Raw genomic sequence first — 26,611 nt, 5'->3', positions numbered from 1 at the left:
GTGATGGAAATGAATGTAGAAGGAAGTAGAGGACAGGGAAGACCGAGAAAGACTTGGCTAAACGTGGTGGAAGAAGAAATGTGGGCAAGGGGGTTAAACAAGGGAAGATGCAGAAAATCAAGAGGCCCACAAGACGAACCCCCGCTCTTGCATGGGAAATGGCCTTAAAATGCCTGTTGTTGTATAAGGTTTGAAGCACAGCACAATACTTATAAGCAGCGGGACACATGAAAGGAATTATTTCCACAAATTAAATCCACATGAATATGAAACATGAGACTTCTCAAAACCCCACAAAAGATGAGACCAGCTAGAACGGTGTCACCATTATTCTAACGATAAAAGGTGCAAAACCATCTTCTCACCACTGATGCAAACTTTGAGCCCATCAGCAAGCTCCTGCCCAGGGTTCTGCATAATCACACGGGAATACCATCTACAAAGGTGGGGATAGGGACATACAAAATATGACAATTTTTTTTTAGCATCAATGGAAAGCCAGCATTTAACCGTGAACAGAGCAGAACAGGACTTTAAAAGTCTTGCAACTCGAGTGCATAAATATTATCTCAAATTCTTCAGGTCCCATATTTTTTATGTTCAAGACATTGCCTGTGATTTTGCTGGCAAAAAAAAATCAGCTTCTAGATATTCAAACGAACAAAAAGCCAAGATTATATGTGACAATAAAGCTCATGTAATTCAAACTTACAACAGTCTTGCAGAATACCACCATTCTTGAATTTTATACACAAGTTTATGCACTACCGGTCAAAAGTTTTGGAACACCTCAATTTTTCCAGTTTTAATTGAAATTTAAGCAATTCAAGTCCAGTGAATAACCTGAAATGGTACAAAGGTAAGCAGTAAACTGCTCGAGGTAAAAAAAAAAAAAAAAAAAAAGGGTTAGGTGAGCAAAAACGGGAAAATAATGTAAATTGCACAGTTAAATTGTAAAAAAAGGCCTTCTTCAGGGAACAAGTAATGGGTTAACAACTTACAGCTGTTCTGCAGCAATGTAAGTAAATTAAGCCTTGAAAGTTGATGCAAACAATTCTTCCAGGTGTCCCAACTTCTGCTGATTACTTGATTACAAAACCCGTCTGTATAAAAGCAGTATTGGAACAGACCGTTATTACACCCTCTGAAGCATTATTTGGACAATATTGCACTGCAGGAAGTAGTATATTGCTATCATAATGGCGAGAAAAAGGCAATTAACAAAGAAAGCTCTAGTGTGCTGGGCCCTGTGCTTTTTCTGGTCTTTATCAATGATCTCTCCGACTCTCTGGAAAATCCTCTCTATCTCTTTGCTGATGACTCCACTCTCTGCCGCTCCATTCCTCTTCCCTCAGATCGGCAGTCTGCAGCCTCCTCACTCTCTGAAGACCTGGACAAAATCACAGACTGGTCAAACAAGTGGAACATGTCTTTCAATCCTGACAAATCTCACTCTCTTACTATGTCTCTCCGAAAAGATCGACTGGACAACCCTCCCATCTACTTTCTCAACAATCCTCTCCAAGAAGTTCTGTCACTCAAGCTTTTGGGTCTCACTATCTGCCATGATCTTTCTTGGGAAAACCACATTTCCAAGCTGGCCTCCAAAGCCAGTCGCCGACTGGGCATCCTCCGTCGTGCGAAGTCCTTCCTCGGCACACCTGAGCTCCTCACCACATACAAGGCTTTCATCCGCAGCTCAATGGAATACTGTTCTCCCCTATGGGCTGGTGCTCCTGCCTCACACCTGGCTCGGCTTCACGCTGTTGAATCCAAAGCTTTCAAAATCATTGGAATCTCCCGCGATGAAACTATCTCTGAGGGCCTTTCACTCACTCACCGCAGGCAGGTAGGTGGCCTTTCTGTCTTCTACCGACTCCTCTCCGGCCTTGCTCCCCCAGCTCTCTCTGTGCTCTGTCCCCCAAATATTCCTACAGGTCGCACAAGATCTGCCAGCAACCCTCTGATGGTTAAACTGCCGAAATCTCGGCTCTCTGCTCACCTTCACTCTTTCATTCCTCTTTTCTCCCGCCTGTGGAACAAACTCCCACACTCCCTTCAATCCCTCTCCTCCCTCCAGGTCTTTAAAACAGCTGTTCACCACCATCTCTTATCTTCCCCCATCCATAACCTTGATCTTTTCTACCCCCACTAATTCACCCCAGATCCACCTTGTTTGAAATTCCAACTTCTTTCCTGGAAATCCTGGCAGTGTCCATATGTTTATACCTCTCCCACACCCCCCCCCCCCCCTTCACATGCCTCCCCCCCAAAGCCCTCTCCCTCCCACAGATCTCTCGATGTCTCCATGTCTCTCGGTCCCTGCTCTCAAATGTTGTGTTTGTGTCCTTCCCCCTCTCTCCCCATCTTGTCTACCGCTCCCGATGTTATTTGTTTTATGTGTCTGTTTGTCTTTCTGTGTGATTAATGTTCGCTCTTTCACGAGCCTCGATCTTGTATACAAAAAAAAAAAAGAAAAAAAAAGAAAAAAAAAAGACAAGGCGTCAGTGAGTACAGTTTCCTACACCATCAAAAGGCACTTGGAAACTGGAGGAAACTGACAGGAAGAGGTCTGGCAGACCCAAAGCCACAACAGAATCAGAAGACAAGTTTCTGAGAGTCAACAGCTTGCGTGATAGGCGGCTCACAGGACAACGGCTTCAAGCACAGCTTAACACTGGTCAAAATAAGCAAGTCTCAGTTTCAACTGTGAAGAGAAGACTTCGAGCTGCAGGTTTGACAGGTCGAGTGGCAGTAAGAAAGCCATTGCAAAGATGGCAAAATAAGAAAAAGAGGCTTGCCTGAGCCATGAAGCACCGCCAGTGGACTACTGAAGACTGGAAGAAGGTCTTATGGACTGATGAATGAAAATTTGAAATCTTTGGTTCATCACGCAGTGTTCTTGTACGTCATCGAGTAGGCAAAAGGATGGTTCCTCAGTGTGTGACACCAACTGTCAAACATGGAGGAGCAAGCGTGATGGTCTAAGGCTCTTTTGCTGGATCCAGAGTCGGCGACTTGCACAGTGTGACTGGCACCCTGAACCAAAAGGGCTACCACAGCATTTTGCAGCGCCATGCAATACCCTCTGGTATACGCCAAGTTGATCAGGGGTTCATCCGACAGAAATATGACCCTAAACACACCTCCAGGCTATGTCAAAACTACCTTCGAGGAAAAGAACAAGATGGTAGGCTTCAAATCATGGCATGGCCAGCACAGTCTCCAGACTTAAACCCCATCGAGCTGGTTTGGGATGAACTGGACAGAAGGATGAAAGCAAAGCAACCTACAAGTGCAACACATTTGTGGGAACTTCTGCAACAGTGTTGGGAAGAACTTCCCGAACAATATTTGATTTCCATTGTCGAAAGAATGCCACGAGTGTGTTCGGCGGTTATAGCTGCAAAAGGTGGCTACTTTGCCGAATCAAAAATTTAAATTAAATTTTGTAAAACAAAATGATTCTATGATTTCATATTTCATCTCTAATTGTTTATTTGTTCTCTGCTTAATTTCAGAGTACAATGAGACATTAAACTGCATACATTTCAATAAAAACTGGAAAAATTAAGGTGTTCTAAAACTTTTGACCGGTAGTGTACATAACGAGACAGGCCACCTCTGCCTGGGCCACTTAATGACTGCGGGTAGTTATGACAAGGATCCAATCTGCCCCTCTGATGCAGCCCCGCTTTCATCAGACATGTGACCCACGATGGATGACCTCCTTATAAAACTGAAATCAGAATAGCTAGTCCATCACATTTTTACAGTTTCGCATTGAGTGGACAAGTGGTTTTAGAGACAAAATAAATTAAAGTGAAATAATATCCCACATCCCCAAGGGAAGTCTGTCTTGATTGAAATCCATGTTAGGTAGGGTGCACACGGTGCCCCCATATGAGCATATTGCCCTGTCCCTGTTTTTATTTTGTTCCAATCATTAAAATAATAGTCCTAGTCAATTTTTATGAAAATTGGACTCTATTTATGTGTCCCACCATTCACTTGAATATTTCCACAAAAATGGCCATAAGCCACCATTATAACAATATTATGGTAAATAGGCTGTCTTTAATTCCAGCACTAGTATCATTATTTGTTGTTGTTTTTTCTTGAGAGTTCAATGTGAATTGATTTACCTGTGTAAAGTTGTAAATAGAAATGCCAGGGATGAAATGTCCAGACAGTTACCATGGAAACTGCTGCTAGATTTGGGCTATTTTTAGACATGCACAGTCTAGACATTGTCTAGACATAACAATGCAGTCACAATATGAGCTGATTGACTGATCTGCTCTGTAGCAAGTATATGCATTATGCAGGAACTGATCCTGATGTAGCTGACATGTTTGCCTTTGGCCTGTCATGACACGTTTGCCTACGATTTTGATCACACCTTTACAGCCAAATCACTTGGTCATTTGTCATGTGCAAATATCAGCTTCCTAACTCAAAAGGTGCCTGAGATAATGCCCAGATGAGAAAGGAAATATATAAGTACTTAATTAATCGATAATAATTAAGTAACTCATCAATTAATGGATTAATCAAAAAACAAAAAATACTGTTTTTGACAAAGTACTCACTATTGTGCCCAAATTTCAGCTTCCGAGCTCAAATGATGGCTGAGATATCACCCAGACAAACAAACACACAAGAAACCAAGACAACAAACAACCTGAGTGAAAACCGAGTACTCCCTTTCAGTGTGCGTCATTGCCCATTCGGTGTTCGGAAATGATGTTATGCAGCGCCTGGAGATGGCATAGAAAAGGAGCGGTGTACAAAAAAAGTGTGAAAGGACGTCCTTAAGTCTACACTCAAGTCTTGTGCCATGCCATCCCAGTTGTCACTTGGGAACATCAGGCTACAAACAGGTCAGCTTGGCATAACGTTTGCCGCAAAGGCCTGGACCACTTTGAATGTGGGAGACTTGCTATCATCGAGAGACAGTGGAGGCAAGAAAGGAAAACCTGCCAACGTCCATCTCCACAAGGACTAGTCGAAACCAGCGATGTTTGTGGTAGACACTGTGGGTCCCACATTGGACTATACAGGCGCACAACGCTTGGTGAACCCACGAAAACGACTCACACCATTATCATAATCACAATCGGGGTGCTACTTTATTTCAATTGAATTATATATTTTGAACACTGTAGAACACGAGCCTGCAGTTTAGCATTACTTTGACTAAATTTGCCAACTTGTACAGAATCTCATCCCGATCACACATGCACATTTAAGAAAAAGGACATGGGAAGGTCTTTTCAACTCTTGCTCGGCGTTCCGAGCACGATCTATATTTACTACGAGATGCGATTTCGTTTGAATCTCCACATTCTCCAACCTGAAGAGCGTTTGCGGCAAATTTAAATGGTAGAGATGGCATAACATTTTATCCAATTACTGCTAAACTGGAGGTTTTTAAAGGTGCCAAAAAGAAAATTTGTGTTGTAGTGTTCAAGTATATAAGGTAATTGAAAAAAAAAAAGAAGATTTTAAAGGCTGCACAAAAATATTTTCCTAGAAGTTTACCACGGTGGAGGCAGCGTCTTTCACACCACCTTATCTAACACGTCACATTAGTTATTCGTGCCTGTTTGAGTCCTTTATGACATCCCGAAAAACAGTGTTTCCTGTTTGGAGTGATTTTCTATTTTCTTTCACTGCCAGACACGCAGAGAAAAAAAATATTGTCACTCCTCTCTGCACATGTGGCGATCAGGACAGATACAAAGAGAAAGTACTGATAAACTATCGGTTTGTTTTCCGATTCATGTTCAAAATATAACATTCAATTGAAATGAAGTTGTTCCTCGATCATAAACTGTTGTTTGTCGACAGAGAAAGACAAAATGACCTAATTGCTTAATCACACTTTTCACTCCGCGCGCGTGGGGTAAGTCAATGCAGGAAGACGTAATTCATCAAAATATCTTACAAGTATGGCAGATTTGTGCCAGTACCGTGAAACCCAAACATTTGCGGCATTTTCCAAGAATGTATCCCCCGTAAATGTCAGTCTTGCGGTACTTCAAAAATTACTCGGCTCACATGTATTGCAACCTATATAACTTACTATAAAAAAAACAGCTCAGATTTCAGAACTAGAGACAAGCCATGCTACAACGATCACATACATACACAATTAACAACTATCAATTTCATAAAAACACAATCGTTTGCTTTGTGCCACACAATAGACCTCACCTGGTCATGCGGCCATTGAGGCTCGCCACAAATCCTCCAATGGAAGATCCTCGCATGGAAGTGTCATGGTAAGTATCCACACCAATCACCATCAGGTCTTTAAGCTGAACACAGTGAGCATGACAAATCACACATTGTTACACCAAGATGACAAGTGCTGACAACCTTTGGGACAACCACAGACTTCCCGAAAGAGAAGCAGAAGAAGTTCGAGTCAAACATACATGGTGTCCACACAACCTTAACCAAATTATTAACCCTTTCCTAAGAAACATAATGCAAATACACACTCTGGCTTTCAAGTCAAACTCCTGAGGTACAATATTCACAAAGGACTATTTCATTTCAGATGTACATTAACACTTATATATGTTCTTTTTTTTTTTATACAAGATCGAGCCTCGTGCAAGAGCCAACATCAATCACAAAAAACAACAACGGATACACGAAACATACAAAAAAGGGAGTGGGAGACAAGATGGGGAGAGAGAGGGAAGCACACAAATACAACAGCAGAGAACAGGGACAACGGAAGATCTGTGGTAGGGAGAGGGCTTGGGGGAGGAGGCATGGGAAGGCGGGCGGAGGGGGGGGGGGGGGGTATAAAACACATGGACACTGCTGGAACTTCCAGGAAAGAAAAAAGTCGGTATTTCCAAAAAAAAAAGTGGATTTAGGGTGAATTAACGGGGGTAGAAGAGATCAAGGTTTTGGATGGGGAAAGATAAGAGATGGTGGTGAACAGCTGTTTTAAAGACCTGGAGGGAGTGGGATTGAAGAGAGTGAGGGAGTTTGTTCCAGAGGTGGGAGTAAAGAGGAATGAAAGAGTGAAGGTGAGCAGAGAGTCTTGATTTTGGCAATTTCACCAGAAGAGGGTTACTGGCAGATCTTGTGCGACCTGTAGGAATATTTGGGGGACAGAGCACAGATAGAGCTGGAGAGCGAGGCCGGACAGAAGACAGAAAGACCACCGACCTGCCTGCGGTGAGTGAAAGGCCCTCGGAGTTTACTTCATCGCGGGAGATTCCAAAAGCTTTGGTTTCAACAGCATGAAGCCGAGCTAGGTGTGAGGCAGGAGCACTAGCCCAGAGGGGAGAACAGTATTCCAATGAGCTGCGGATGAAAGCCTTGAATGTGGTGAGGAGCTCAGTTGTGCCAAGGAAGGACCTCGCACGACGGAGGATGCCCAGTCGGCGACTGGCTTTGGAGGCCAGTTTGGAAATGTGGTTTTCCCAGGAAAGATCATGGCAGATAGTGAGACCCAAAAGCTTGAGTGACAGAACTTCTTGGAGAGGATTGTTCAGAAAGTATATGGGAGGGTTGTCCAGTCGGTCTTTTCGGAGAGACATTGTAAGAGTGTGAGATTTGTCAGGATTGAAAGACATGTTCCACTTGTTTGACCAGTCTGATTTTGTCCGGGTCTGCAGAGAGTGAGGAGGCTGCAGACTGCCGATCTGAGATATGAGGAATGGAGCGGCAGAGTGTGGAGTCATCAGCAAAGAGACAGAGAGAATTTTCATGAGAGTCAGAGAGATCATTGATGAAGACCAGAAAAAGCGCAGGGCCCAGAACACTGCCTTGAGGAACTCCAGCCTGAACAGGAAGGGAAGATGAGAGAAACCCATTCAGCACCACACGTTGATTACGACTAGAGAGGAAGTCCGCCAGCCATGCGCTTCCTCAACTTCCTTCTCAGTTATCTTCTCTGCCGGTCCTAAAACTGGGTTACTCTCTATGTTGCCATCCAATTCATTCTCTGCATTCAACAGCGTTTCCATATTTCTCTTCCACATTCCTTTAATTCCATCTGGGTCCACAACGATCTGTCCCACTTCATCCTTCAAGCAACTCACCCCCATCACATCGCACCTCTCTTTCGCTATCTGCTTTGCAATCCTGAATACTGCTCTCTGACTCTCTTCCAAATCCAATCGTTCTTCGAACATTTTCCTATATGCCTCCTGCGCCTTTGCTACGTCTTTCTTTGCAGCCTTCTAACTTTCATGCTTTGCCTCTTCTGCCCCCGAACCCTTCACCTTCTGCCACTCCTTGAACTTCTTCCTCTTCTCGTCAATCCTCTTTCCAACTTCATTATCCCACCACCATGTTTGAGTGCCTCGGTGGTCCTTTTGTCCATAAAATAACTCACCAACAGCTCCCAACAGACTATCTTTCATTGACATCCCACTACTTTCACACTCAACTACATCATCCTCCACCATACTCAGCCAATCTTTTAATGCCTCCTTCAATGTCACCTCTTTCATCCTCCGTTGGTACTTCACCCGCCGAGCTCTCCTCGCACATTTCACCCTTATTTCGCAGACAACAAAGTGGTGCTGTGAAACAGCCTCTTCCCCCGGGATCACCTGTGTCCCGGAGGTGCCCCCTATCTCGCCTATGCACCATGCACCATCAGGAAGTCAACGGTTGTCGTCGACCCACCTGACGTGTATGTAAACAGGCTTATTATCTGCTTTCTGGAACCGAGTATTACAAATCAACAAACCAGCTCGATCAAGTTTGAAAACCAGCATCAACCGTGCATAAACTTGCATATTCGATCATTTTTGACAAAGTTATGGCACTTTGAACTTTGGTAGGGGACATGTATTGCAGCGCAATACTCAGAATGCTTGTTTTTCAAATGAAAATGTCCTTTTAATGTGAGTAAAATTACACTGATGTTTACTGATGTCCTTGTCCATGTGACAAATGTACTAGAAGCTGAATTGTAAATAAACGATTCGTTTTTTTTCTCTTTTGTGCAAGGCATTCATAAGATTCTGCTGTAATTTAACACATTTGGCACATTTGGACTATCTGATCAAAGTATTTCAATGCCTTCTATTTTGTGCTTACATTATTTTACAATTGATTTTCGAAGCATTGTGCGGCTTCCCCTTTCTGAATTTTTTTTTTTTTTTTTAGGACCGCTCTCACGGTGGGCAAAAATATCTTTATTGTTCACACCATCACTGTTTATCCATGCATGGCCAAATACATAGCAACAACATGCATTTTAAGGCCATTTTCCCTGCTAGAGCGGGGGTTAGCCTTGCGGTCCCCATGACAATCTTCTCCATTTTGCCCTATTTTCTGCATCTCTCCAAATGGCCAAATTAATGGCCAAATAAGAGTTTTGTTTGTGAAATAAATGTTAGCTCTTTCACGAGCCTCGATTCAGTATACAAAAAAAAAAAAAAAAAATCAGCAAACTCCAAAATCCTTTCACCCTCTCCATTTCTCACACCATATCCGTAACCCCCATGAACTCCGTCAAAACCATCCATACTCCTTCCCACATGTCCATTTAGGTCTCCTCCTACCACAACAACTTCCTCATCTTTCACGTTTTCCATCAGCTTCTCTATCGCACACCAGAACTTGTCCTTCTCTTCATTGCTCTGACCAACCTACGGAGCATATCCCGAGATGACGTTCACCAAGAGCTTTCCAATCATCATTTTCACCATCATCAACCAATCACTCACTCTTGTCACACTCACCACACTGTCTCCAAACTCCTCAGAAAAACAAGACATCAACACCATGCAAGCCTTCCGGGCACCCTTGCCACACAAACTTGTATTTCTGTCCCTGCCTACCCTTCACCATTCTCACACCACTTCCCTTCCATCTCGTCTCTTGCACACAACATATGTCCACTCTTCTTCTGACCAATACTTCCACCACTTCTCCTGATCTCCCTGTCATTGTCATTGTCCCTACATTCCATGTCCCAAACCTCAGAAACCGATCTCCACCCTTCCTTCGATCGGGTTCCCCACTTTGATTTTTGACGAGAAGGGGTGAGGACCCCCACGGACGGAGTACTTCGGGCTGTACCCTGCCCATTTGTAATTGTCATGGTTCCCTTTTTTAGGCATTGTTTTATGGCCACATGCCCTTCCTGACGCCAACCCGTTGTCACCTCTTACGACACGCAGGGATACGGTGGATCTATTCTAAACCCGGGGTACACATTGGGTTTATGAAACACCCTATACATGCAAGAATTGCTTCACTTTACTCTGCCAGTTAACAGCAATGCCTCCAAATTGCTTCTAAAGCCAAAAACGATTCTGAAATACATCACAAGCTGCATCCAATTATACCCATTTTGCCGGCCTATTCAACAGCGTTCTTCAAAAATTATAAACAGCCATTTTTATTTCCAAGTAAAAAGAAGTCATGGAAACTGCAGTCATGTTCATACCTGACTTCTCCGTGAATCCATGTACATCAGACAGAAACAATGAATTAAACACAATGAAGGCCTCCAGGACAGCAACAAAACAAAAACTGCATGCAAAGGAAATCCTGCAGCAAAATAAAATACAATGATGGCTGGGAGCAGACTCACTGGTATCTCAACCTCCCACAGCTCCCCACCAAGCTTGCAGTTCATCTGCACTGCGATCTTGGTGGCAATGCTCATGAGGGTTTGCGGGCGGTTGATGGTGCGTGCCACCACACACTGGCTTGGGGTCGGGCGGTCCACACATAGATAGCGCTTGACTGCACTGTATTTGTCTTGACGATTTGAAGGTAAAAGGCACATCACCTACACCCCCAAAAACAGCACCAAATGCAGATTGCAAATGACTACAAACCAGCTCAACCTCATCAAATTCACACAATCAGTTTGTTGCACTTGTCCTTGATATTAGTTGTACCTGCAAATGGAAGGGGATAGCTTGCACAGATTTTTTTTTAAAGCAAGACAATGCATCCAATAATTCACAAAACTGCGGTTTGAATTACTTTTTGAATTTTGCATCAAAATTTTAATAAACAAAAAAAATCTACCTTTTAAAGAGGGATACATAGCTCATGATGCAAAAAGATGGCGAGGTATATAAACTACCTTCTATAGAGCGATAAATTAGCTTGTGATGTGAATCGATGCTCGGGTATAAAAACTAGTTTAAACAGTGATCTACAGCTCATGGGAGAGCTTGTACATAAATCAAGGGAGGCGCAAATCTCCCCTCCATTTATATGGGATCGTTTATCTGTATGCAGCTTTAATATGGGGACAGAATATTCGTTTCTCAGCTTCTACTGGACAGAATCGACTGCAAATTTCAGAAGTACATGCTTTGTATGTCGAGGTAATATGTTCCAAATTTCAGTAACAGCCATTTTCGCATTCTTGAATTTTTTTTTTTTTTTGCACACAAGATCGAGGCTCGTGTCAGAGCTAACATTAATCACAAAAAAAAAAAAAACACACACACAAAACATACAATAAAGGGAGCAGGAGACAAGATGGGGAGAGAGAGGGAAGCACACAAGTACAACAGCAGAGAACAGGGACATTGGAAGATCTATGGGAGGGAGAGGGCTTGGGGGGGGGGAGGGGGGGGGGGGGGGAGAGGCATGGGATGGGGCAGGGGGCACATATATATATAGTCACGTGAAAAAGTAAGTAAACCCCATGTAAAGTTTTGACTTTTTCAACATATTTCAACATGCAGCTATTTGATCTTCATTTCAACAATATTGACAGATAAAGGTGATATAATACAACAAATATCATGAAACATTTACATTTTCTTGTCCATTGTATCATTTAAATAAAAATAAATGCAAATTTCGCATGTGGAAAAAGTAAGTACACCCTTGGCTCCAATAGGTGGTATTGCCCCCTTTGGCAGAAACAACCTCAAGTCGGCGTTTCTTATAACTGTCTACCAGTCTCTAACATCGAATGGGATAAGTTTTTGCCCACTCCTCCATGCAGAATTCTTTCAGCTGTGCGATGTTTGAGGGGTTTCTTGCATGCACAGCTCGTTTCAAATCACCCCACAACATCTCGATGGGATTTAGATCCGGGCTTTGACTTGGCCATTCCAGAACCCTCCATTTCTTTCTTTTCAGCCATTCCTTGGTGGATTTACTGGTACTAGGGCATTGCCCGTACTATATCTATATCTAAAATTATATCCCCCCCCTCTATTTACATGAAATGGTTTGGTCCAAAGCGAACGGCTTGCGAGTACGGTGACAATCCCCCCCCTCTATTTACATGCAATGGTTTGGTCCAAAGCGAACGGCTTCCGGAGTTTGGTAAAGAAATCGCCATCGCGTGCACAAACGCGCAGGAAAGCGAATGAATCGCAAATTCGGTTTTATTAGTTTTAAAACATAGTTTAACGCCAACATAGTTTGCAAACGTGAAATAAATGAATACGCTCTCAAATGTGCCATCCGAGGCAGAGTGTGTCCTCCACGTTCGGCACACGCGATAGTTCGCTGCTCTCTGATTGGTTGAATCGTTTTTTGGACATAGCTCGGTAAGTAATTGTCCGATTAATATGAAACCTTGAAAAGGCACATCCTCGGGTCCCCAGCAATATACCTGGCAAGTTAAAAGTATATCGGACCCGTGGTTGTCGAGAAACAGCGGTCACAGACAAACAGACGTACAAACGTACAGACGTACAGAGATTACTGGAATTATAGATAGATGTTTAGGGTCATTGTCATGTTGCAAGGTCCACCTTCGGTTGAGCTTCAACTTTCCGACAGATGGCCTCACATTATCCTCAAGCACCCTCTGGTTCAATGAAGAATTCATAGTGGATTCTATGATGGTGAGCTGCCCAGGCCCTGATGTAGCAAAGCTGCCCAAAACCATAATATTTCCACCACCATGCTTTACAGTTGGTATCAGGTTCTTGTGGTCAAATGCTGTCTTTGGTTTTCACCAAACATGTCTTCTGGTACTGTGGCCAAATAGCTCTACCTTTGACTCATCTGTCCAGAGCACATTGTTCCAGAAGTGCTGGTCTTTGCCTTGGTGTTCATTGGCAAACTTTAGTCTTGCCCTGATGTTCTTTCTGGACAGCAAAGGTTTCCTCCTGGCACACCTCCCATGTAGATCAAATTTGTGCAGCCTCTTTCTAATGGCAGACTCGTGCACTTTGACATCAACAGTGGCAAGAGCTACCTGTAGGTCCCATGATGACATTCTGGGGTTCTTTGAGACTTCTTTCAGCATCTTGCGGTCTGCTCTTGGGCTGAACTTGCTGGGGCGGCCTGGCCTGAACAAGTTCGCAGTTTGTTTGGAATCTTCTCCACTCGTAGATGATCTTCCAGACAGTCGAATGATTGATTTCAAATTGTTTGGAGATCTTTTTATATCCCTTCCCAGACTCGTTGGCATCTATAACCTTCTTTCTGAAGGCCTCAGAGAACTATTTTGATCTAGGCATGGTGACACCGCACACTTCAAAAACAAAGAGCAAACCAAACTAAATGTCTGAGGTTTAAATAAGACAGGTTCCTCTGAGATCCTCTCCAACGATGTTCTAATCATTTGCACCTGAGCTGGTGCATCTGATTCTAATTTTAGGTATTTGAAGTAGTGATAAATGTAGGGGTGTACTTACTTTTTCCACATGTGAAATTTGCATTTATGTTTATTTAAATTATACAATGGACTACAACATGTAAATGTTTCATGATATTTGTTATATTATATCACCTTTATCTATCAATATTGTTGAGATGAAGATCAAATAGCTGTATGTTGAAATATGTTGAAAAAGTCAAAACTTTACATGGGGTGCACTTACTTTTTCACGTCCCTTCTTTTCCATTGTTTGGCATTTTCTACAAGTATGGAATGTCCCTTCTGTTCCATACTTTGCCACATACCATATACAAAGGGGCAATTTCTATGCCCCTGGCATTTTTACAAAGAATGTTGCCACAAAAATGTATATACACTAATAATATCCCACCTCCCCAAGGGGTATTTCATCCTTAACCAAACGACATGTTAGCGTGTATAAATATTAGCTTATCGTGCAGTTTTCGTGGATCACCTCTGCCAGTCGTAAATAAAATATTACAAACCACAAGCACGTATGATTATCTTTTGAAACAGTCACTAATGCTGTTTAACACGAAATTGAAAGGAACTTGGAGGAATGCCAACATCCGTGAGGCAAATTTTACTTAGGATCTGAGCAAAGATTTACAGTAATCTTTATACCCAAGGGTTAATAACATGACCCCTGCTGCTGCGGCGTTTTTTACATGGCACTTTTCCAAGGCCTCTTCTAATAACAAAAGTAAGTAATAACACTTATAATAATGGCATAATACTAATGTTAAAAACAATATCCCCCCTCCCGAAGGGGTTTTGTAACTTGCATATTTGTAACTTGTTTGTAACCTCAGCCATATTGCAAGTTACAAAACAAAAGTTCATATAAAGGGGTGCCAATTTGATTCATACAGCTGCATGTAGAAGTAAATGTATTTTATTTGCCAGGTGTGGGGCGCCCCTTTATATGAACTTTTCTAGAGCAATACTTGGTTCCTCCTGAGAACACAAAGGTAGTCCAGCGTGGACAAGAGATTTTTTTGAATGTCCCTTCTTTTCTATTGTTTGGCATTTTCTACAAGCTATGGAATGTCCCTTCTTTTGTATACTTTGCCACATACCATATAAAGGGGCCTTTTTCTATGCCCCTGGAATTTTCCCCAAAATCACACACAGGACAAATATTAGTTGTCAAGAATGAAGAAGTATTCTGATGTGAAGGCCAAAATCAGATAATCAACACACAAGTGCTATTTGAGGATGGGTCCTCTTATCATGAATCATTGCTTCATCAGGTGGGAGGAGTTCAATGATTCAAATGGGATTCAACAGAAATTCAAATAAATAAACGGACCAAAACGACGAGGTGATACGACAATCTTTAACCATTGTGGGAAGCGAGGTATGAAGCATTGGACAAAACACATTGCTCAGTTCTATGAACTGATACACAAAGGCAAACAAATCCAAACTGGCAAATGGTGCAAGGTTTATTGACGAGATATTACTTCAGATATTATTTGCATGAGCTTAGATCTGAGAGGGTAAATGAGAAAATATTACAACCGAACAGACCACTTTCATCTCTGGAATGCATTACAAGACAAAAGTTTCCCCAATCACCATCTGTGTACTGCTGGTGATATGTTGCTGGAATGCACGCAGAAACGCCGCTGTGCGGTCATCGACTTCCACCCTGCAGGTCACAAGTTAAACATCAGACTTCATTCAAGAAAGGCAGACCACAGAAATGGGTTGTCTGTCAAAAGCACAAAGAAAAAGCCATCAAACCAAGGAGTCGTGCATGGCTATGAATTTGTACATCGCTGATACAATAAAACGAATATTCAACCATGTCGTCCCCAAGTAATGCCTTGTTTCAATGTAAATATATTAAACCCATGCAGGTCACATAAGTTTGGTATACTTTGCCACATACCATATAAAAGGGCCGTTTATATGCCCCTGGAATTTTCCCCAAAATCACACACAGGACAAATATTAGTTGTCAAGAATGTAGACGTATTCTGACGTGAAGGCCAAAATCAGATAATCAACACACAAGTGCTATTTGAGGATGGGTCCTCTCATCATTGATGTATGTATGTATGTATGTATGTGTGTGTGTGTGTGTGTGTGTGTATATGTATATGTATATATATATATATATATATATATATATATATATATATATATATATATATATACACACACACACACACACACACACACACACACACACACACACACACACACACACACACACACACACACACACACACACACACACACACACAGTGTGTGTGTGTGTGTGTGTGTGTGTGTGTGTGTGTGTGTGTGTGTGTGTGTGTGTGTGTGTGTGTGTGTGTGTGTGTGTGTGTATATATATATATTGTTACGGACCGCAGATAAGATGTTGGTTTTGCCGAGCGGAGGCCCCGCGGCGCTAACAGTTACCCCGACCAACCCGATTCCTGAACGTTGGCCGGATCGCGCCACAGATATTCAATAGGGAAAAGACTAAGGCGACACGGATGTGAAGAAGAAGAAGACAAAAAGGTTGGAAATACGAATATAATTTATTTACTATTTACAGGCTAAAAAAAACCAAGGAGAAGGAAAGATAAGAAAATAATATACAGAATATATTAGACACACAGTGCAAATTCCTTATACAAGCTTAATTAAATACCCATGGACAAGACACACAGAACAAACTCACGTACACAAAAGGATGGAAAGGCAGGAGGTGGATGGCTGGAGGGAGAGGAAGGTCCAATGGTACTGCAGCACGATCGGCGCGTTTAACAGCCGCCGTCCCTTCGCGGCCCTGCTCCGGAACTGCCGTCAAGGCCCCAAGCTGCGGTCGTTTCTGCTGTGCCTGCGGCTGCTCTGTGGACGTCGCGTGCTTTGCCAGGACTCGTCTGGTCCAACCACACAACTGAACAACGTGCTTGCTTCTTGCCCAACTCTCTTGCTTGGTCCAACTTTGGCGAGCAAGGCGACGAATAGCAGGCTTTGTGCTTCCCTGGATGATCTCCTTCAGTACCTTGCGCGCGCACTTTTATAACGCCTCCGGCGATCAAGCCGTGCTCACCTCGGTGTGCTCACCTCGGCCCTGGTTGGTCGCGCGACCCTCTGGCTCCGCCCTTGATGACGACGGGCGGGCACGCCCTTCTTCCCCGACCCGAGCACATGTTCAATGGTGGTTTTGGAGGGGATGTAATTGGCAATCGAGGCTTGGCAATGATAAAAGGGGGATGTGAAAGGAATCTACTCTATTTCACTTGGTGCAATGGAGTGTCATCTTAATGGGAGACAAGGCCTTACCCTAATACACATAATAAAGATATAACTATCAACCAGGGGGAAATCTATGATTGGCTAACGTGTATGCTTTATGGAAATAACTACGGGAACGCCCTTTGACCTTTATACAACACTGGAGGCAGGAGGGTCCAGAATTAAGCAATATTTCACAACAATTTACTATACAATACAACACAATAAAAAAACACAATCCTCATATCCGCAACACTGCACCCTCCTCCTCTTGGGCACGTCCCGGGCCTATAACTTTAACTTAGTGTGACACGTAGGTGTAGTTCCCTCTACTTTTAACCTGACCCTGAGTGCGACAGTTTTAAAACATAAATAAATATGTCCCGCTGCTCCATTGCACCCTACCTAACAGACTCACGCCCACAGCTAACCGAATTGCGGAATTGGTCTTCAAACTATACACTGACAGTGGGGAGCATTATTTACAATGGCTCTGCTTTTATTTACAAAACTAACCCAGGACCTGTGATTGTTCTTTCTGGGGGGGAGACAGTCTGCTCTGCATCGACGCACCATGAAAGCACCCAAAAACGCACCAAAGCACCCTCAAGCACCAATCGGTGCACAGTCATCACTGTTCATCAATAAAAATAAAAACAACAACCCCTAACCCTGCAGGTGGTCTCTTGCTCTTCGGCTCCCTCTGCTGGCTATAGCTCTCTTCCAGATGTTGTCATTTTCTTTGCTGGCGGCCTATTTGGATTAATAAAATGCACCCAACATGTCCATTTTTATTTATTTATGGCCCTCAGGGGGCCGACTACGTGTGGTTCACCTGTGGGGCATCGGTGCCCTGTGGTCAAGGTCCGCCAGCAAGATTTTGGGCCTTCATGGCCGGTTCCAGCAGAGGGGCCATGCCCCAACCCATGGGGTCCATCAGTGGTGCTCAGCCACAGACATGTGGTCCATAATGTGGTGCATCGATGCAGACAGCTGGTTCTGGGAGTTCCGGGTGCACAATGGCTGACTCACGCACGCTCCCCTCAGCGCCCAGTGGCGCACAGGCCCTCATGTGGGAGACAAAAGGGGGGAAAGACAGATGAGCGAGGGGTAAGGTCACAAGGGTACACATCAATCAAGGCAATGCAAGGTGAAGTGCGTACGGAGAGCGAAGTGAGAAAGCTCGTCCCTACCGTACGTCACCCCCCCTGTCACCTACACTACCCTTGCCCTTACCCCATATTTACAACAATCTACACATTTACAAATCCGTTGCTAATGTCACGTCTTCCCCATATTTCCCCCACACCAAATTCGTCTCCACAATCCCTCTAACCAAAATTTGCCATCACCCAATTCATCATCAATCCTCATAAGGAGGGAGAGATGGAACAACAAGCACAATGTCACACCCACGTCATGATGCGTCTCACAATCCAAACATTTGCATCAAAAATAATTAAAACAACCTGGCATGGTGTGGAGGTACGTCATCTCAGGTGAGTGGATGTAGATGGTGCGAGGAGATCTCCATCCTAACTACCTTCTAAATGACATTAACACACTTTCCACGACCCGGGGTCTTTCCCTGCCAATCCATTGGCCAACTTACACTATGGGTTCTAAAAACCAATTCCCATTGACCAAACTGTGGTGCTTCTCAATTTGGGGTCTCACTCCCCCGATTCATCTCCCGGTGCCCTTGCACAATTTCCGGGCTGGGTCGTGTAGCTCTCCCAGCAGGTCTACCCACCTGCACACCTCCACCAATGCAGTTGCCACCCGAGCTTACCTAGCTCCTCACCTAACCTATCTAACTGGGGAAGGCCCCTCCTGGCTCTGTCACCCCTCGGTGCCCTCTGGCACTGGGCTACACGGGTCGTCCTCCGGATCCTCGGACCCCATCCACAACAACTACCAGCTCCCAGAGCCCACCTGCGGCCTCACCTGGCCGACATCCTCACAGTGGTGGAGTGCCCAAACCAACTACACACACTAACAGGCTACACGCCCAGCCATTTCCACAACACTAATGCACCCATCCAAATACCAGTCTTTCACCCGCACCACAGATGCCAATATCCAACCACAATTTACCTGTACCCTCTACCTAACACTTACACTACCCGCCCCGGGTATTCGTGATGGGGGTCCATCCTTCCCCCATTTACACCTTCGCACCATCCACTCCACTCCATAGTTTCCACCATACTCACTCCACGACCATCCATTCCAATACTCCATATACTCCAGACCATTTATTCCATACACCTGTTCTCCATTCACCTGTTGTCGCACACCTGTGCAATCTCACCTGGTGCCACCTGCACCCTCCTTCCTTCCTGTACCAGTTGGTCAGCACAACTCACAATCACCTTCTCTCACTTATACACTGCTCCACACACCTGTTCAGTTGCACACCTGTGCAATCACACCTGTTCCTCACACACTTTTCACAATACACTTCCAACACTCACACGGCATCATCTAAACTACCTGTTGCCCTGCTAACTTAGTGCTCCCCGTCTTCCCTTTAAACTAAGCACATACCACGTCATTATCATCCACTCTAACCTACCTGCGTCCCCACTACAGGTATCATTGTCACTACCTAACCTTAACGTTACCTAAGGTCATCTTCTCTAGATCCCTACCGTTATATCCTAACCCTCCCAGGCTAGTTTTCACTGCTAACCCCATAAGTCTAGTGCTCCTTTGCCCCCGCTGTGAGCGATGGCAGAGTTGCCATCTCATCACATCGGGTATCTTCTACTATCAATTTTGCTCACCAAATTCCACAAATCAAAAATTTGCCAATCACTACCCATCATCTGCCAATCATTACTGCCAATCATCACTCTGCCAATCCTTTGCCAATCCTCAAATTTTGTTTTTCTAATTTCGGGTCCAAAACACTATCCTCATCATCACAGTCTACTCACTAGTGCCTCTCGGTGCGCCAATTCGTTTCCAAGGCTCTGCTTCGTAAAGCCGAGCGATGGATGCGGGTTCTTTGGTGCCGGCGGTTGGATGTGTCCGGCACTCGGTGCAGGGAAGGACGCTTACCCGGGCCGAGATCCCACGCACCATCTCGGCACAGAGCCGTCCAATGGCCCGATCTCAACCTGCCGGAACGCCTCAACAAAAAGGGGTCGCCATGACGACCCTTCCTATCGGGCTGCCCGCTCCGCCTAGTGGAGCACGGACACGGCCGTTCAAAGCATGGCCCGGCGTGGATCGCGTACGGCGGTTCTTTCGAAACCGCCGTGGTTCGGATCCCCGCTGGTCCTCACGGCACGAGAAGCTGCCCGGCGCGCACCGAGGGCCCGATTCGGCTATAAGTCGCTCTAACCGCTAACCGTCGATGCTTCACCTGCATGCTCACACGCATACGCTACGCCTTCCACCCTCACCGAGCTCGGTGCTCCATCGCCGCCCGTACACCCCGCGTACTTCGCTATTGCACTCGTTCTTTCGCTCACAGACTTGGTCACACACCTGACCACCGCACACCTTTGCACACTCTCGTCGTTCGCACACCTCACCAACACACCTCTTCGCGCCCCCTCCTCGGTCACCTCCTCTGTGACAATCACAAGTGCGCTCTCACTTGCACACCCAACCACGTGCCTCACTACTAATTCCAGTGTGCATTCCCACACACGCTCTACCATTCCAGGTGTGCATCCTTCCATTCCAGGTGTACATCCTCTCTCACCTACCACAACCAACTCACGCTCCGTGTCACTCTTACTACTCTCACCTCCACACTCGGTCGCGCACTCACCCTTACTCTCGACAGCGTACTCTGTACTCATGTACCTGTCCGTTACACACCTTTCTCACGCATCCTCTTGCGCACACTCTCTCGTTACTCCCTCCGTAACACTCACCACAGGTGTACACTCTCTCGTTACATCCTCTGTAACACTCCCCACTCCGCGCTTCCATGTGCCTCCTCGCACACGCGCTACGACCAACTCACTCTCGACAGCACACTCACTCCTCAGCGCGCACTTTTTCCTCACACACCCCAGAGTCGGACATTCTCGCACACCTCCTCCTTCGCACACCGGACCTGTCGCACACTTCACCAACGGCCTCTCACGAACACCCGGGTCCAAATCAACCCCCAAGCCGACTGAAGCTCCCCTCACATCATATACATTTCCGAATATATCGCCACTCACCTTGGCACCTCGTCTCCGCACCTCCTTCGCCACCTGCAAACTATTTATTTGGTTAGTGAGCACATCATCACGATTTGAGCACAGACCTTGTACCAATTCCATTACCTCCTCCTTTATCTCCTTTTTAGTTTCCCTCCGTCTCTTCTTAATTTCACTCACCCCTTCTTCCACCTCCTCTAATTTTTCCTTTACCTCCTTCATCTCCCGGTGCGCCCCCTCTATCTCTTCCTCTAACGCTACCTTGACCGTCTCTATGTGCGTCCTCACCTCCCGGTCCTTCGTCTCCATTACTTCTGTCACCTCGTCCAACCTCGTCAGTCCCTCACGTACCATCTGACATTCCCTCTGTGTTGCTATTAATTCATTTTAAATGTCTTTCTGTGTCGCTTTTAAACCTCGTAGTACCGCAGTGTTCTTTTGTACCTGCTCCACTAACGCCGTCTGTCCCACCGTCAGCTGTTCCACCTCCTCAGTCAGGTCCTCTATGCCCCCTTGTAACTTAGCCGTATTATTCCTCACCTCTTTCTCCATACGCTTTTCACCTCGCTTTACCTCCTCGCGTACCCCCGAGACATCTTCGCTTACACCTCGTCGTATCTCCTCCTTCATCTCCTCCATCTCCTTAGTAGATGCCACCCTCATCTGTCCCAATTCATCCCTCTGAGCATCCAATTTACCTTCTAACCCGATTTTCACCTCCTCTATCTGGTTCCCCATCTGTTTGATTTCCCGGGCGGATTGCTCCCCTATTGCCCGCAATTTGTCTTCCATCCTATTTTCTAGCCCCGTTAACCCATTCTTTACCTCTTTTATCCCGTTGTCTAACCCCTCAAATTTGCTGTCTATCTTCCCAATTTGGGCACTGGTACCCCTCACTTCGTCCCTCATTGCTCCCATCATTCTGCTTCCCATTTTCTCACTATCAGCCCTCCTTCTGTCTTCCCTTTCTTCACCCGACTTAACCATAAAGGCCCTCATTTCAGCCAGAAATAATTACATGTCTTCCACCATTGGTACAAAGGGCGCGGCTCTATTTGGTGCCGCTGTAACCACGTGCGCGAGAGCGCCATTTTGCGCGCCTGAAACCTCCTCAACCACCTCCTCATTGCCCTCCTCCATTTCTTCCCTCTGATCCTGGGTTACCCCTAACCCCTCTCCTAGTTTCCCCACCGGCATCCGATCGCCTTGACTATCCATGGCGCGATTTCAAAATTCGGGTTTTTCTTTAAAACAAACCAAATTTCGGCCGCTCCAAATTTTGACCAAATTTTTTTCTAGATGTTTTAAAAATTTGGTTCGGGCCTCGTATCTCACTCCCAGACACCAATTGTTACGGACCGCGGATAAGATGTTGGTTTTGCCGAGCGGAGGCCCCGCGGCCCTAACAGTTACCACGACTAACCCGATTCCTGAACGTTGGCCGGATCGCGCCACAGATATTCAATAGGGAAAAGACTAAGGCGACACGGATGTGCAATAGAAGAAGAAGACAAAAAGGTTGGAAATACGAATATAATTTATTTACTATTTACAGGCTCAAAAAAACCAAGGAGAAGGAAAGATAAGAAAATAATATACAGAAGATATTAGAGACACTGCAAATTCCTTATACAAGCTTAATTAAATACCCATGGACAAGACACACAGAACAAACTCACGTACACAAAAGGATGGAAAGGCAAGAGGTGGATGGCTGGAGGGAGAGGAAGGTCCAATGGTACCGCAGCACGATCGGCGCGTTTAACAGCCACCGTTCCTTCGCGGCCCTGCTCCGGAACTGCCGTCAAGGCCCCAAGCTGCGGTCGTTTCTGCTGTGGCTGCGGCTGCTCTGTGGATGTCGCGTGCTTTGCCAGGACTCGTCTGGTCCAACCACACAACTGAACAACGTGCTTGCTTCTTGCCCAACTCTCTTGCTTGGTCCAACTTTGGCAAGCAAGGCGACGAATAGCAGGCTTTGTGCTTCCCTGGATGATCTCCTTCAGTACCTTGCGCACGCACTTTTATAACGCCTCCGGCGATCAAGCCGCCGGCCTTCAGCACACGCCCATCGGTGTGCTCACCTCGGCCCTGGTTGGTCGCGCCACCCTCTGGCTCCGCCCTTGATGACGACGGGCGGGCACGCCCTTCTTCCCCGACCCGAGCACATGTTCAATGGTGGTTTTGGAGGGGATGTAATTGGCAATCGAGGATTGGCAATGATAAAAGGGGGATGTGAAAGGAATCTACTCTATTTCACTTGGTGCAATGGAGTGTCATCTTAATGGGAGACAAGGCCTTACCCTAATACACATAATAAAGATATAACTATCAACCAGGGGGAAATCTATGATTGGCTAACGTGTATGCTTTATGGAATTAACTACGGGAACGCCCTTTGACCTTTATACAACACTGGAGGGAGGAGGGTCCAGAATAAAGCAATATTTCACAACAATTTACTATTTATTTATTTATTTTTTTTTGTATACAAGATCGAGGCTCGTGAAAGAGCAAACATTAATCACACAAAAAAGACAAACCGACACACAAAACACAAAAAACAAGGGGAGCGGCAGACAAGATGGGGAGAGAGGGGGGAGGACACAAAAGAGAGGGGGAAGAAGGGGAAGGACACAAACACAACATTTGAGAGCAGGGACATCGGGAGGACTTGGGGGGGGGTGGGAGAGGATTAAAACATATGAACACTGCAAGGACTCTGGGGTGAATTACCGGGGGTAGAAAAGATCAAGGTTTTCGATGGGGGAAGATAAGAGATGGTGGTGAACAGCTGTTTAAAACCCCTGGAGGGAGGAGTGGGATTGAAGGGAGTGGGGGAGTTTGTTCCAGAGGCGGGAGAAAAGGGGAATGAAAGAGTGAAGGTGAGCAGAGAGCCTAGACTTTGGCAGTTTAACCATAAGAGGGTTGCAGGCAGATCTTGTGCGACCTGAAGGAATATTGGGGGGACAGAGCACAGAGAGAGCTGGGGGAGCAAGGCCGGAGAGGAGTCGGTAGAAGACAGAAAGACCACCAACCTGCCTGCGGTGAGTGAGTGAAAGGCCCTCGGCGTTGACTACATCGCAGGAGATTCCAATGATTCTGAAAGCTTTGGCCTCAACAGCGTGAAGCCGAGCAAGGTGTGAGGCAGGAGCACCAGCCCAGAGGGGGGAACAGTATTCCATTGAGCTGCGGATGAAAGCCTTGTATGTGGTGAGGAGCTCAGGTGTGCCAAGGAAGGACTTCGCACGACGGAGGATGCCCAGTCGGCGACTGGCTTTGGTGGCCAGCTTGGAAATGTGGTTTTCCCAAGAAAGATCATGGCAGATAGTGAGACCCAAAAGCTTGAGCGACAGAACTTCTTGGAGAGGATTGTTGAGAAAGTAGATGGGAGGGTTGTCCAGTCGGTCCTTTCGGAGAGACATTGTAAGAGTGTGAGATTTGTCAGGATTGAAAGACATGTTCCACTTGTTTGACCAGTCTGTGATTTTTTCCAGGTCTGCAGAGAGTGAGGAGGCTGCAGACTGCCGATCTGAGGGATGAGGAATGGAGCGACAGAGAGTAGAGTCGTCAGCAAAGAGATAGAGAGGATTTTCAAGAGAGTCAGAGAGATCATTGATGAAGACCAGAAAAAGCACAGGGCCCAGAACACTACCTTGGGGAACTCCAGCCTGAACAGGAAGAGGAGATGAGAGAAACCCATTCAGGGCCACACGTTGACTACGACCAGAGAGGAAGTCCGCCAGCCATGCGTGGAGATTTCCATGGATACCAAAGGAGGAGAGTTTGGAGAGCAGAGGAGGGTGCCAGACCGTATCGAAGGCACGTGAAATGTCAAGGGAGACAGCTCTAATTTCCTGTTTGGCGTTGAGGACCTCCATCCATTGTTGAGAAAGCAGAAGCAGCATGTCCAGAGTAAAGTGACCAGGTCTGAAACCAAATTGATGATCAGAGATCAAGCCATTGGAGAAGAGGAAAGATTTAATATCTGAAGCAATGATGGATTCCATGACTTTGCTGATAATTGGGAGAAGGCTGATTGGTCTGTAGTTGCTGGGATCTGTTTTTGCACCTTTTTTGTGCAAAGCGGTGATGTTGGCTGATTTCCAAGCAGATGGCAGATGACCTTGAGCAAAAGAGAGGGTGAAGAGAACAGAAAGAGGGAGTGAAAGAGCAGAAGAACATGATTTTAGGACCCGTGGGCTGATGCCGTCAGGACCAGTTGCAGAATCAGAGTCGAGGGTTGACAGAAACTTTTCCACCTTGTCAGGAGGAAAGGACACAGAGTCCAGGAGCAGCTGGGTACGACTGGGTACGGTGGGTACAGAGAGGGATGGGTTTGGGACACAAGATTTAGAGGCAAACACAGAGTTGAGGCATTCAGCTTTTTCACGTGCGGAGTCAGCCGTTAAGCCGTTTGAGGTGAGGGAGGGGATGGAGGGGGAACAAACACCAGAAACAGATTTGACCAGACGCCACCAGGATTTGGAAGAGGGAGACAGATAAGAGAGTTCAGGCTTGAGAATGGTGAGATATTGTTTCCTGGCTCTCCTGAGGGTGGACACACACTTGTTTCGGGCTTTGTGAAAGGAAATGAGATTTCCTTCCGTTGGATTTGCTTTCCAGGAGACGAAAGCAAGTTGTTTCAGGGCAACAGCCTCACCACAAGATTCCGTGTACCATGGACGGGAGGAAGGGTATGACAACTGAAGACGAGATGGTATAAATCTGTGCATGAGAGAGAGCAATTTACTTTGAAAGAATTCCCAGGATGAGTTGATGTCAGAGGCGGTAGAGATGGGAGACCAGTCCAGATGATTGATGGCTGCTTGAAGAATGAAGACCGTGCCAGTTGGCCTGAGTGAAATGCCAGACTCGTCGACGCTGAGGAGGCTCTCTGAGAATGGTCAGAGAGATGTCCACTTTGACAAGCACATGATCAGATGAGCTGATTGGAGCAGAAGAAGAGCAGCAGACATTTTCAGGGAAGTTTGTCATAACCAAATCCAGAAGAGAAGATGCTCCGTTGACTGAGATCCGGGTCGGGAAATTGACAGATTGTGTCAGTCCCAGTGAGTCGCAGAAGTCCTTTGCTGAAGAGCCATGGCTGGTGAGAGAGGTACCCACACCCAGCCAACTGGCATGGTGACAATTGAAATCACCACATATGAGGAAGAGAGAGTTGGGATGGGTAGATAGAAGTTGGTCCATATTATCAGACAGTGAGATGTAGATGGAGTCATCGCTGATTGGTGGACGGTACAACACACATATGAACAAAAGGTGGGAGCGAAGGGGAAGCCGTAGCCAAAGGTATTCCTGGGGGTGAGGTGGAGAGAGGGCAGTGGAGGGCGAGTGAGGAAGAGAGTTTTTTATAAAGATAGCAAACCCACCTCCAGGACGAGGCTCAGGTCTATCATACCGGAGGAGGGAGTAACCTGGGAGAGATACCAAGGCATCAGAGACATCATGAAGGAGGAAAGTTTCTGTTAAGCAGATCACATCTGGTTTGTCAGAAGCAACCTGTATGGAGAGGTCAGTCAAGTTTGAGCGAAGGCCCCGGATGTTTGAGGTCCATACCATTAATGAAGAGGAAGGGGGA

The 26,611-nt window shown here is 45.7% G+C and overlaps 1 protein-coding gene across 1 annotated transcript in view; it reads right to left on the bottom strand.

The window, feature by feature from the left end:
• The window catches only part of PIWIL1 (piwi like RNA-mediated gene silencing 1), a gene marked incomplete at its 5' end in the record, with an annotated part of 210,131 nt that overhangs the window by 39,578 nt on the left and 143,942 nt on the right, over window positions 1–26,611 (bottom strand). The window contains 4 exons of the mRNA XM_068134816.2: window positions 366–436; window positions 6,220–6,323; window positions 10,586–10,786; window positions 15,185–15,257. Of these exons, the coding sequence (XP_067990917.2) occupies window positions 366–436; window positions 6,220–6,323; window positions 10,586–10,786; window positions 15,185–15,257 (449 nt within the window). The remainder of the gene's footprint in view (window positions 1–365; window positions 437–6,219; window positions 6,324–10,585; window positions 10,787–15,184; window positions 15,258–26,611) is intronic.

The sequence above is a fragment of the Myxine glutinosa genome, chromosome 13 (assembly GCF_964187855.1).
Source record: "Myxine glutinosa chromosome 13, kmMyxGlut1.1, whole genome shotgun sequence".
In the NCBI taxonomy this organism is placed as follows: Eukaryota; Metazoa; Chordata; class Myxini; order Myxiniformes; family Myxinidae; genus Myxine; species Myxine glutinosa.
Note: the sequence above shows the minus strand (reverse complement) of the source record. Positions and strands in the feature narration are given on the sequence as shown.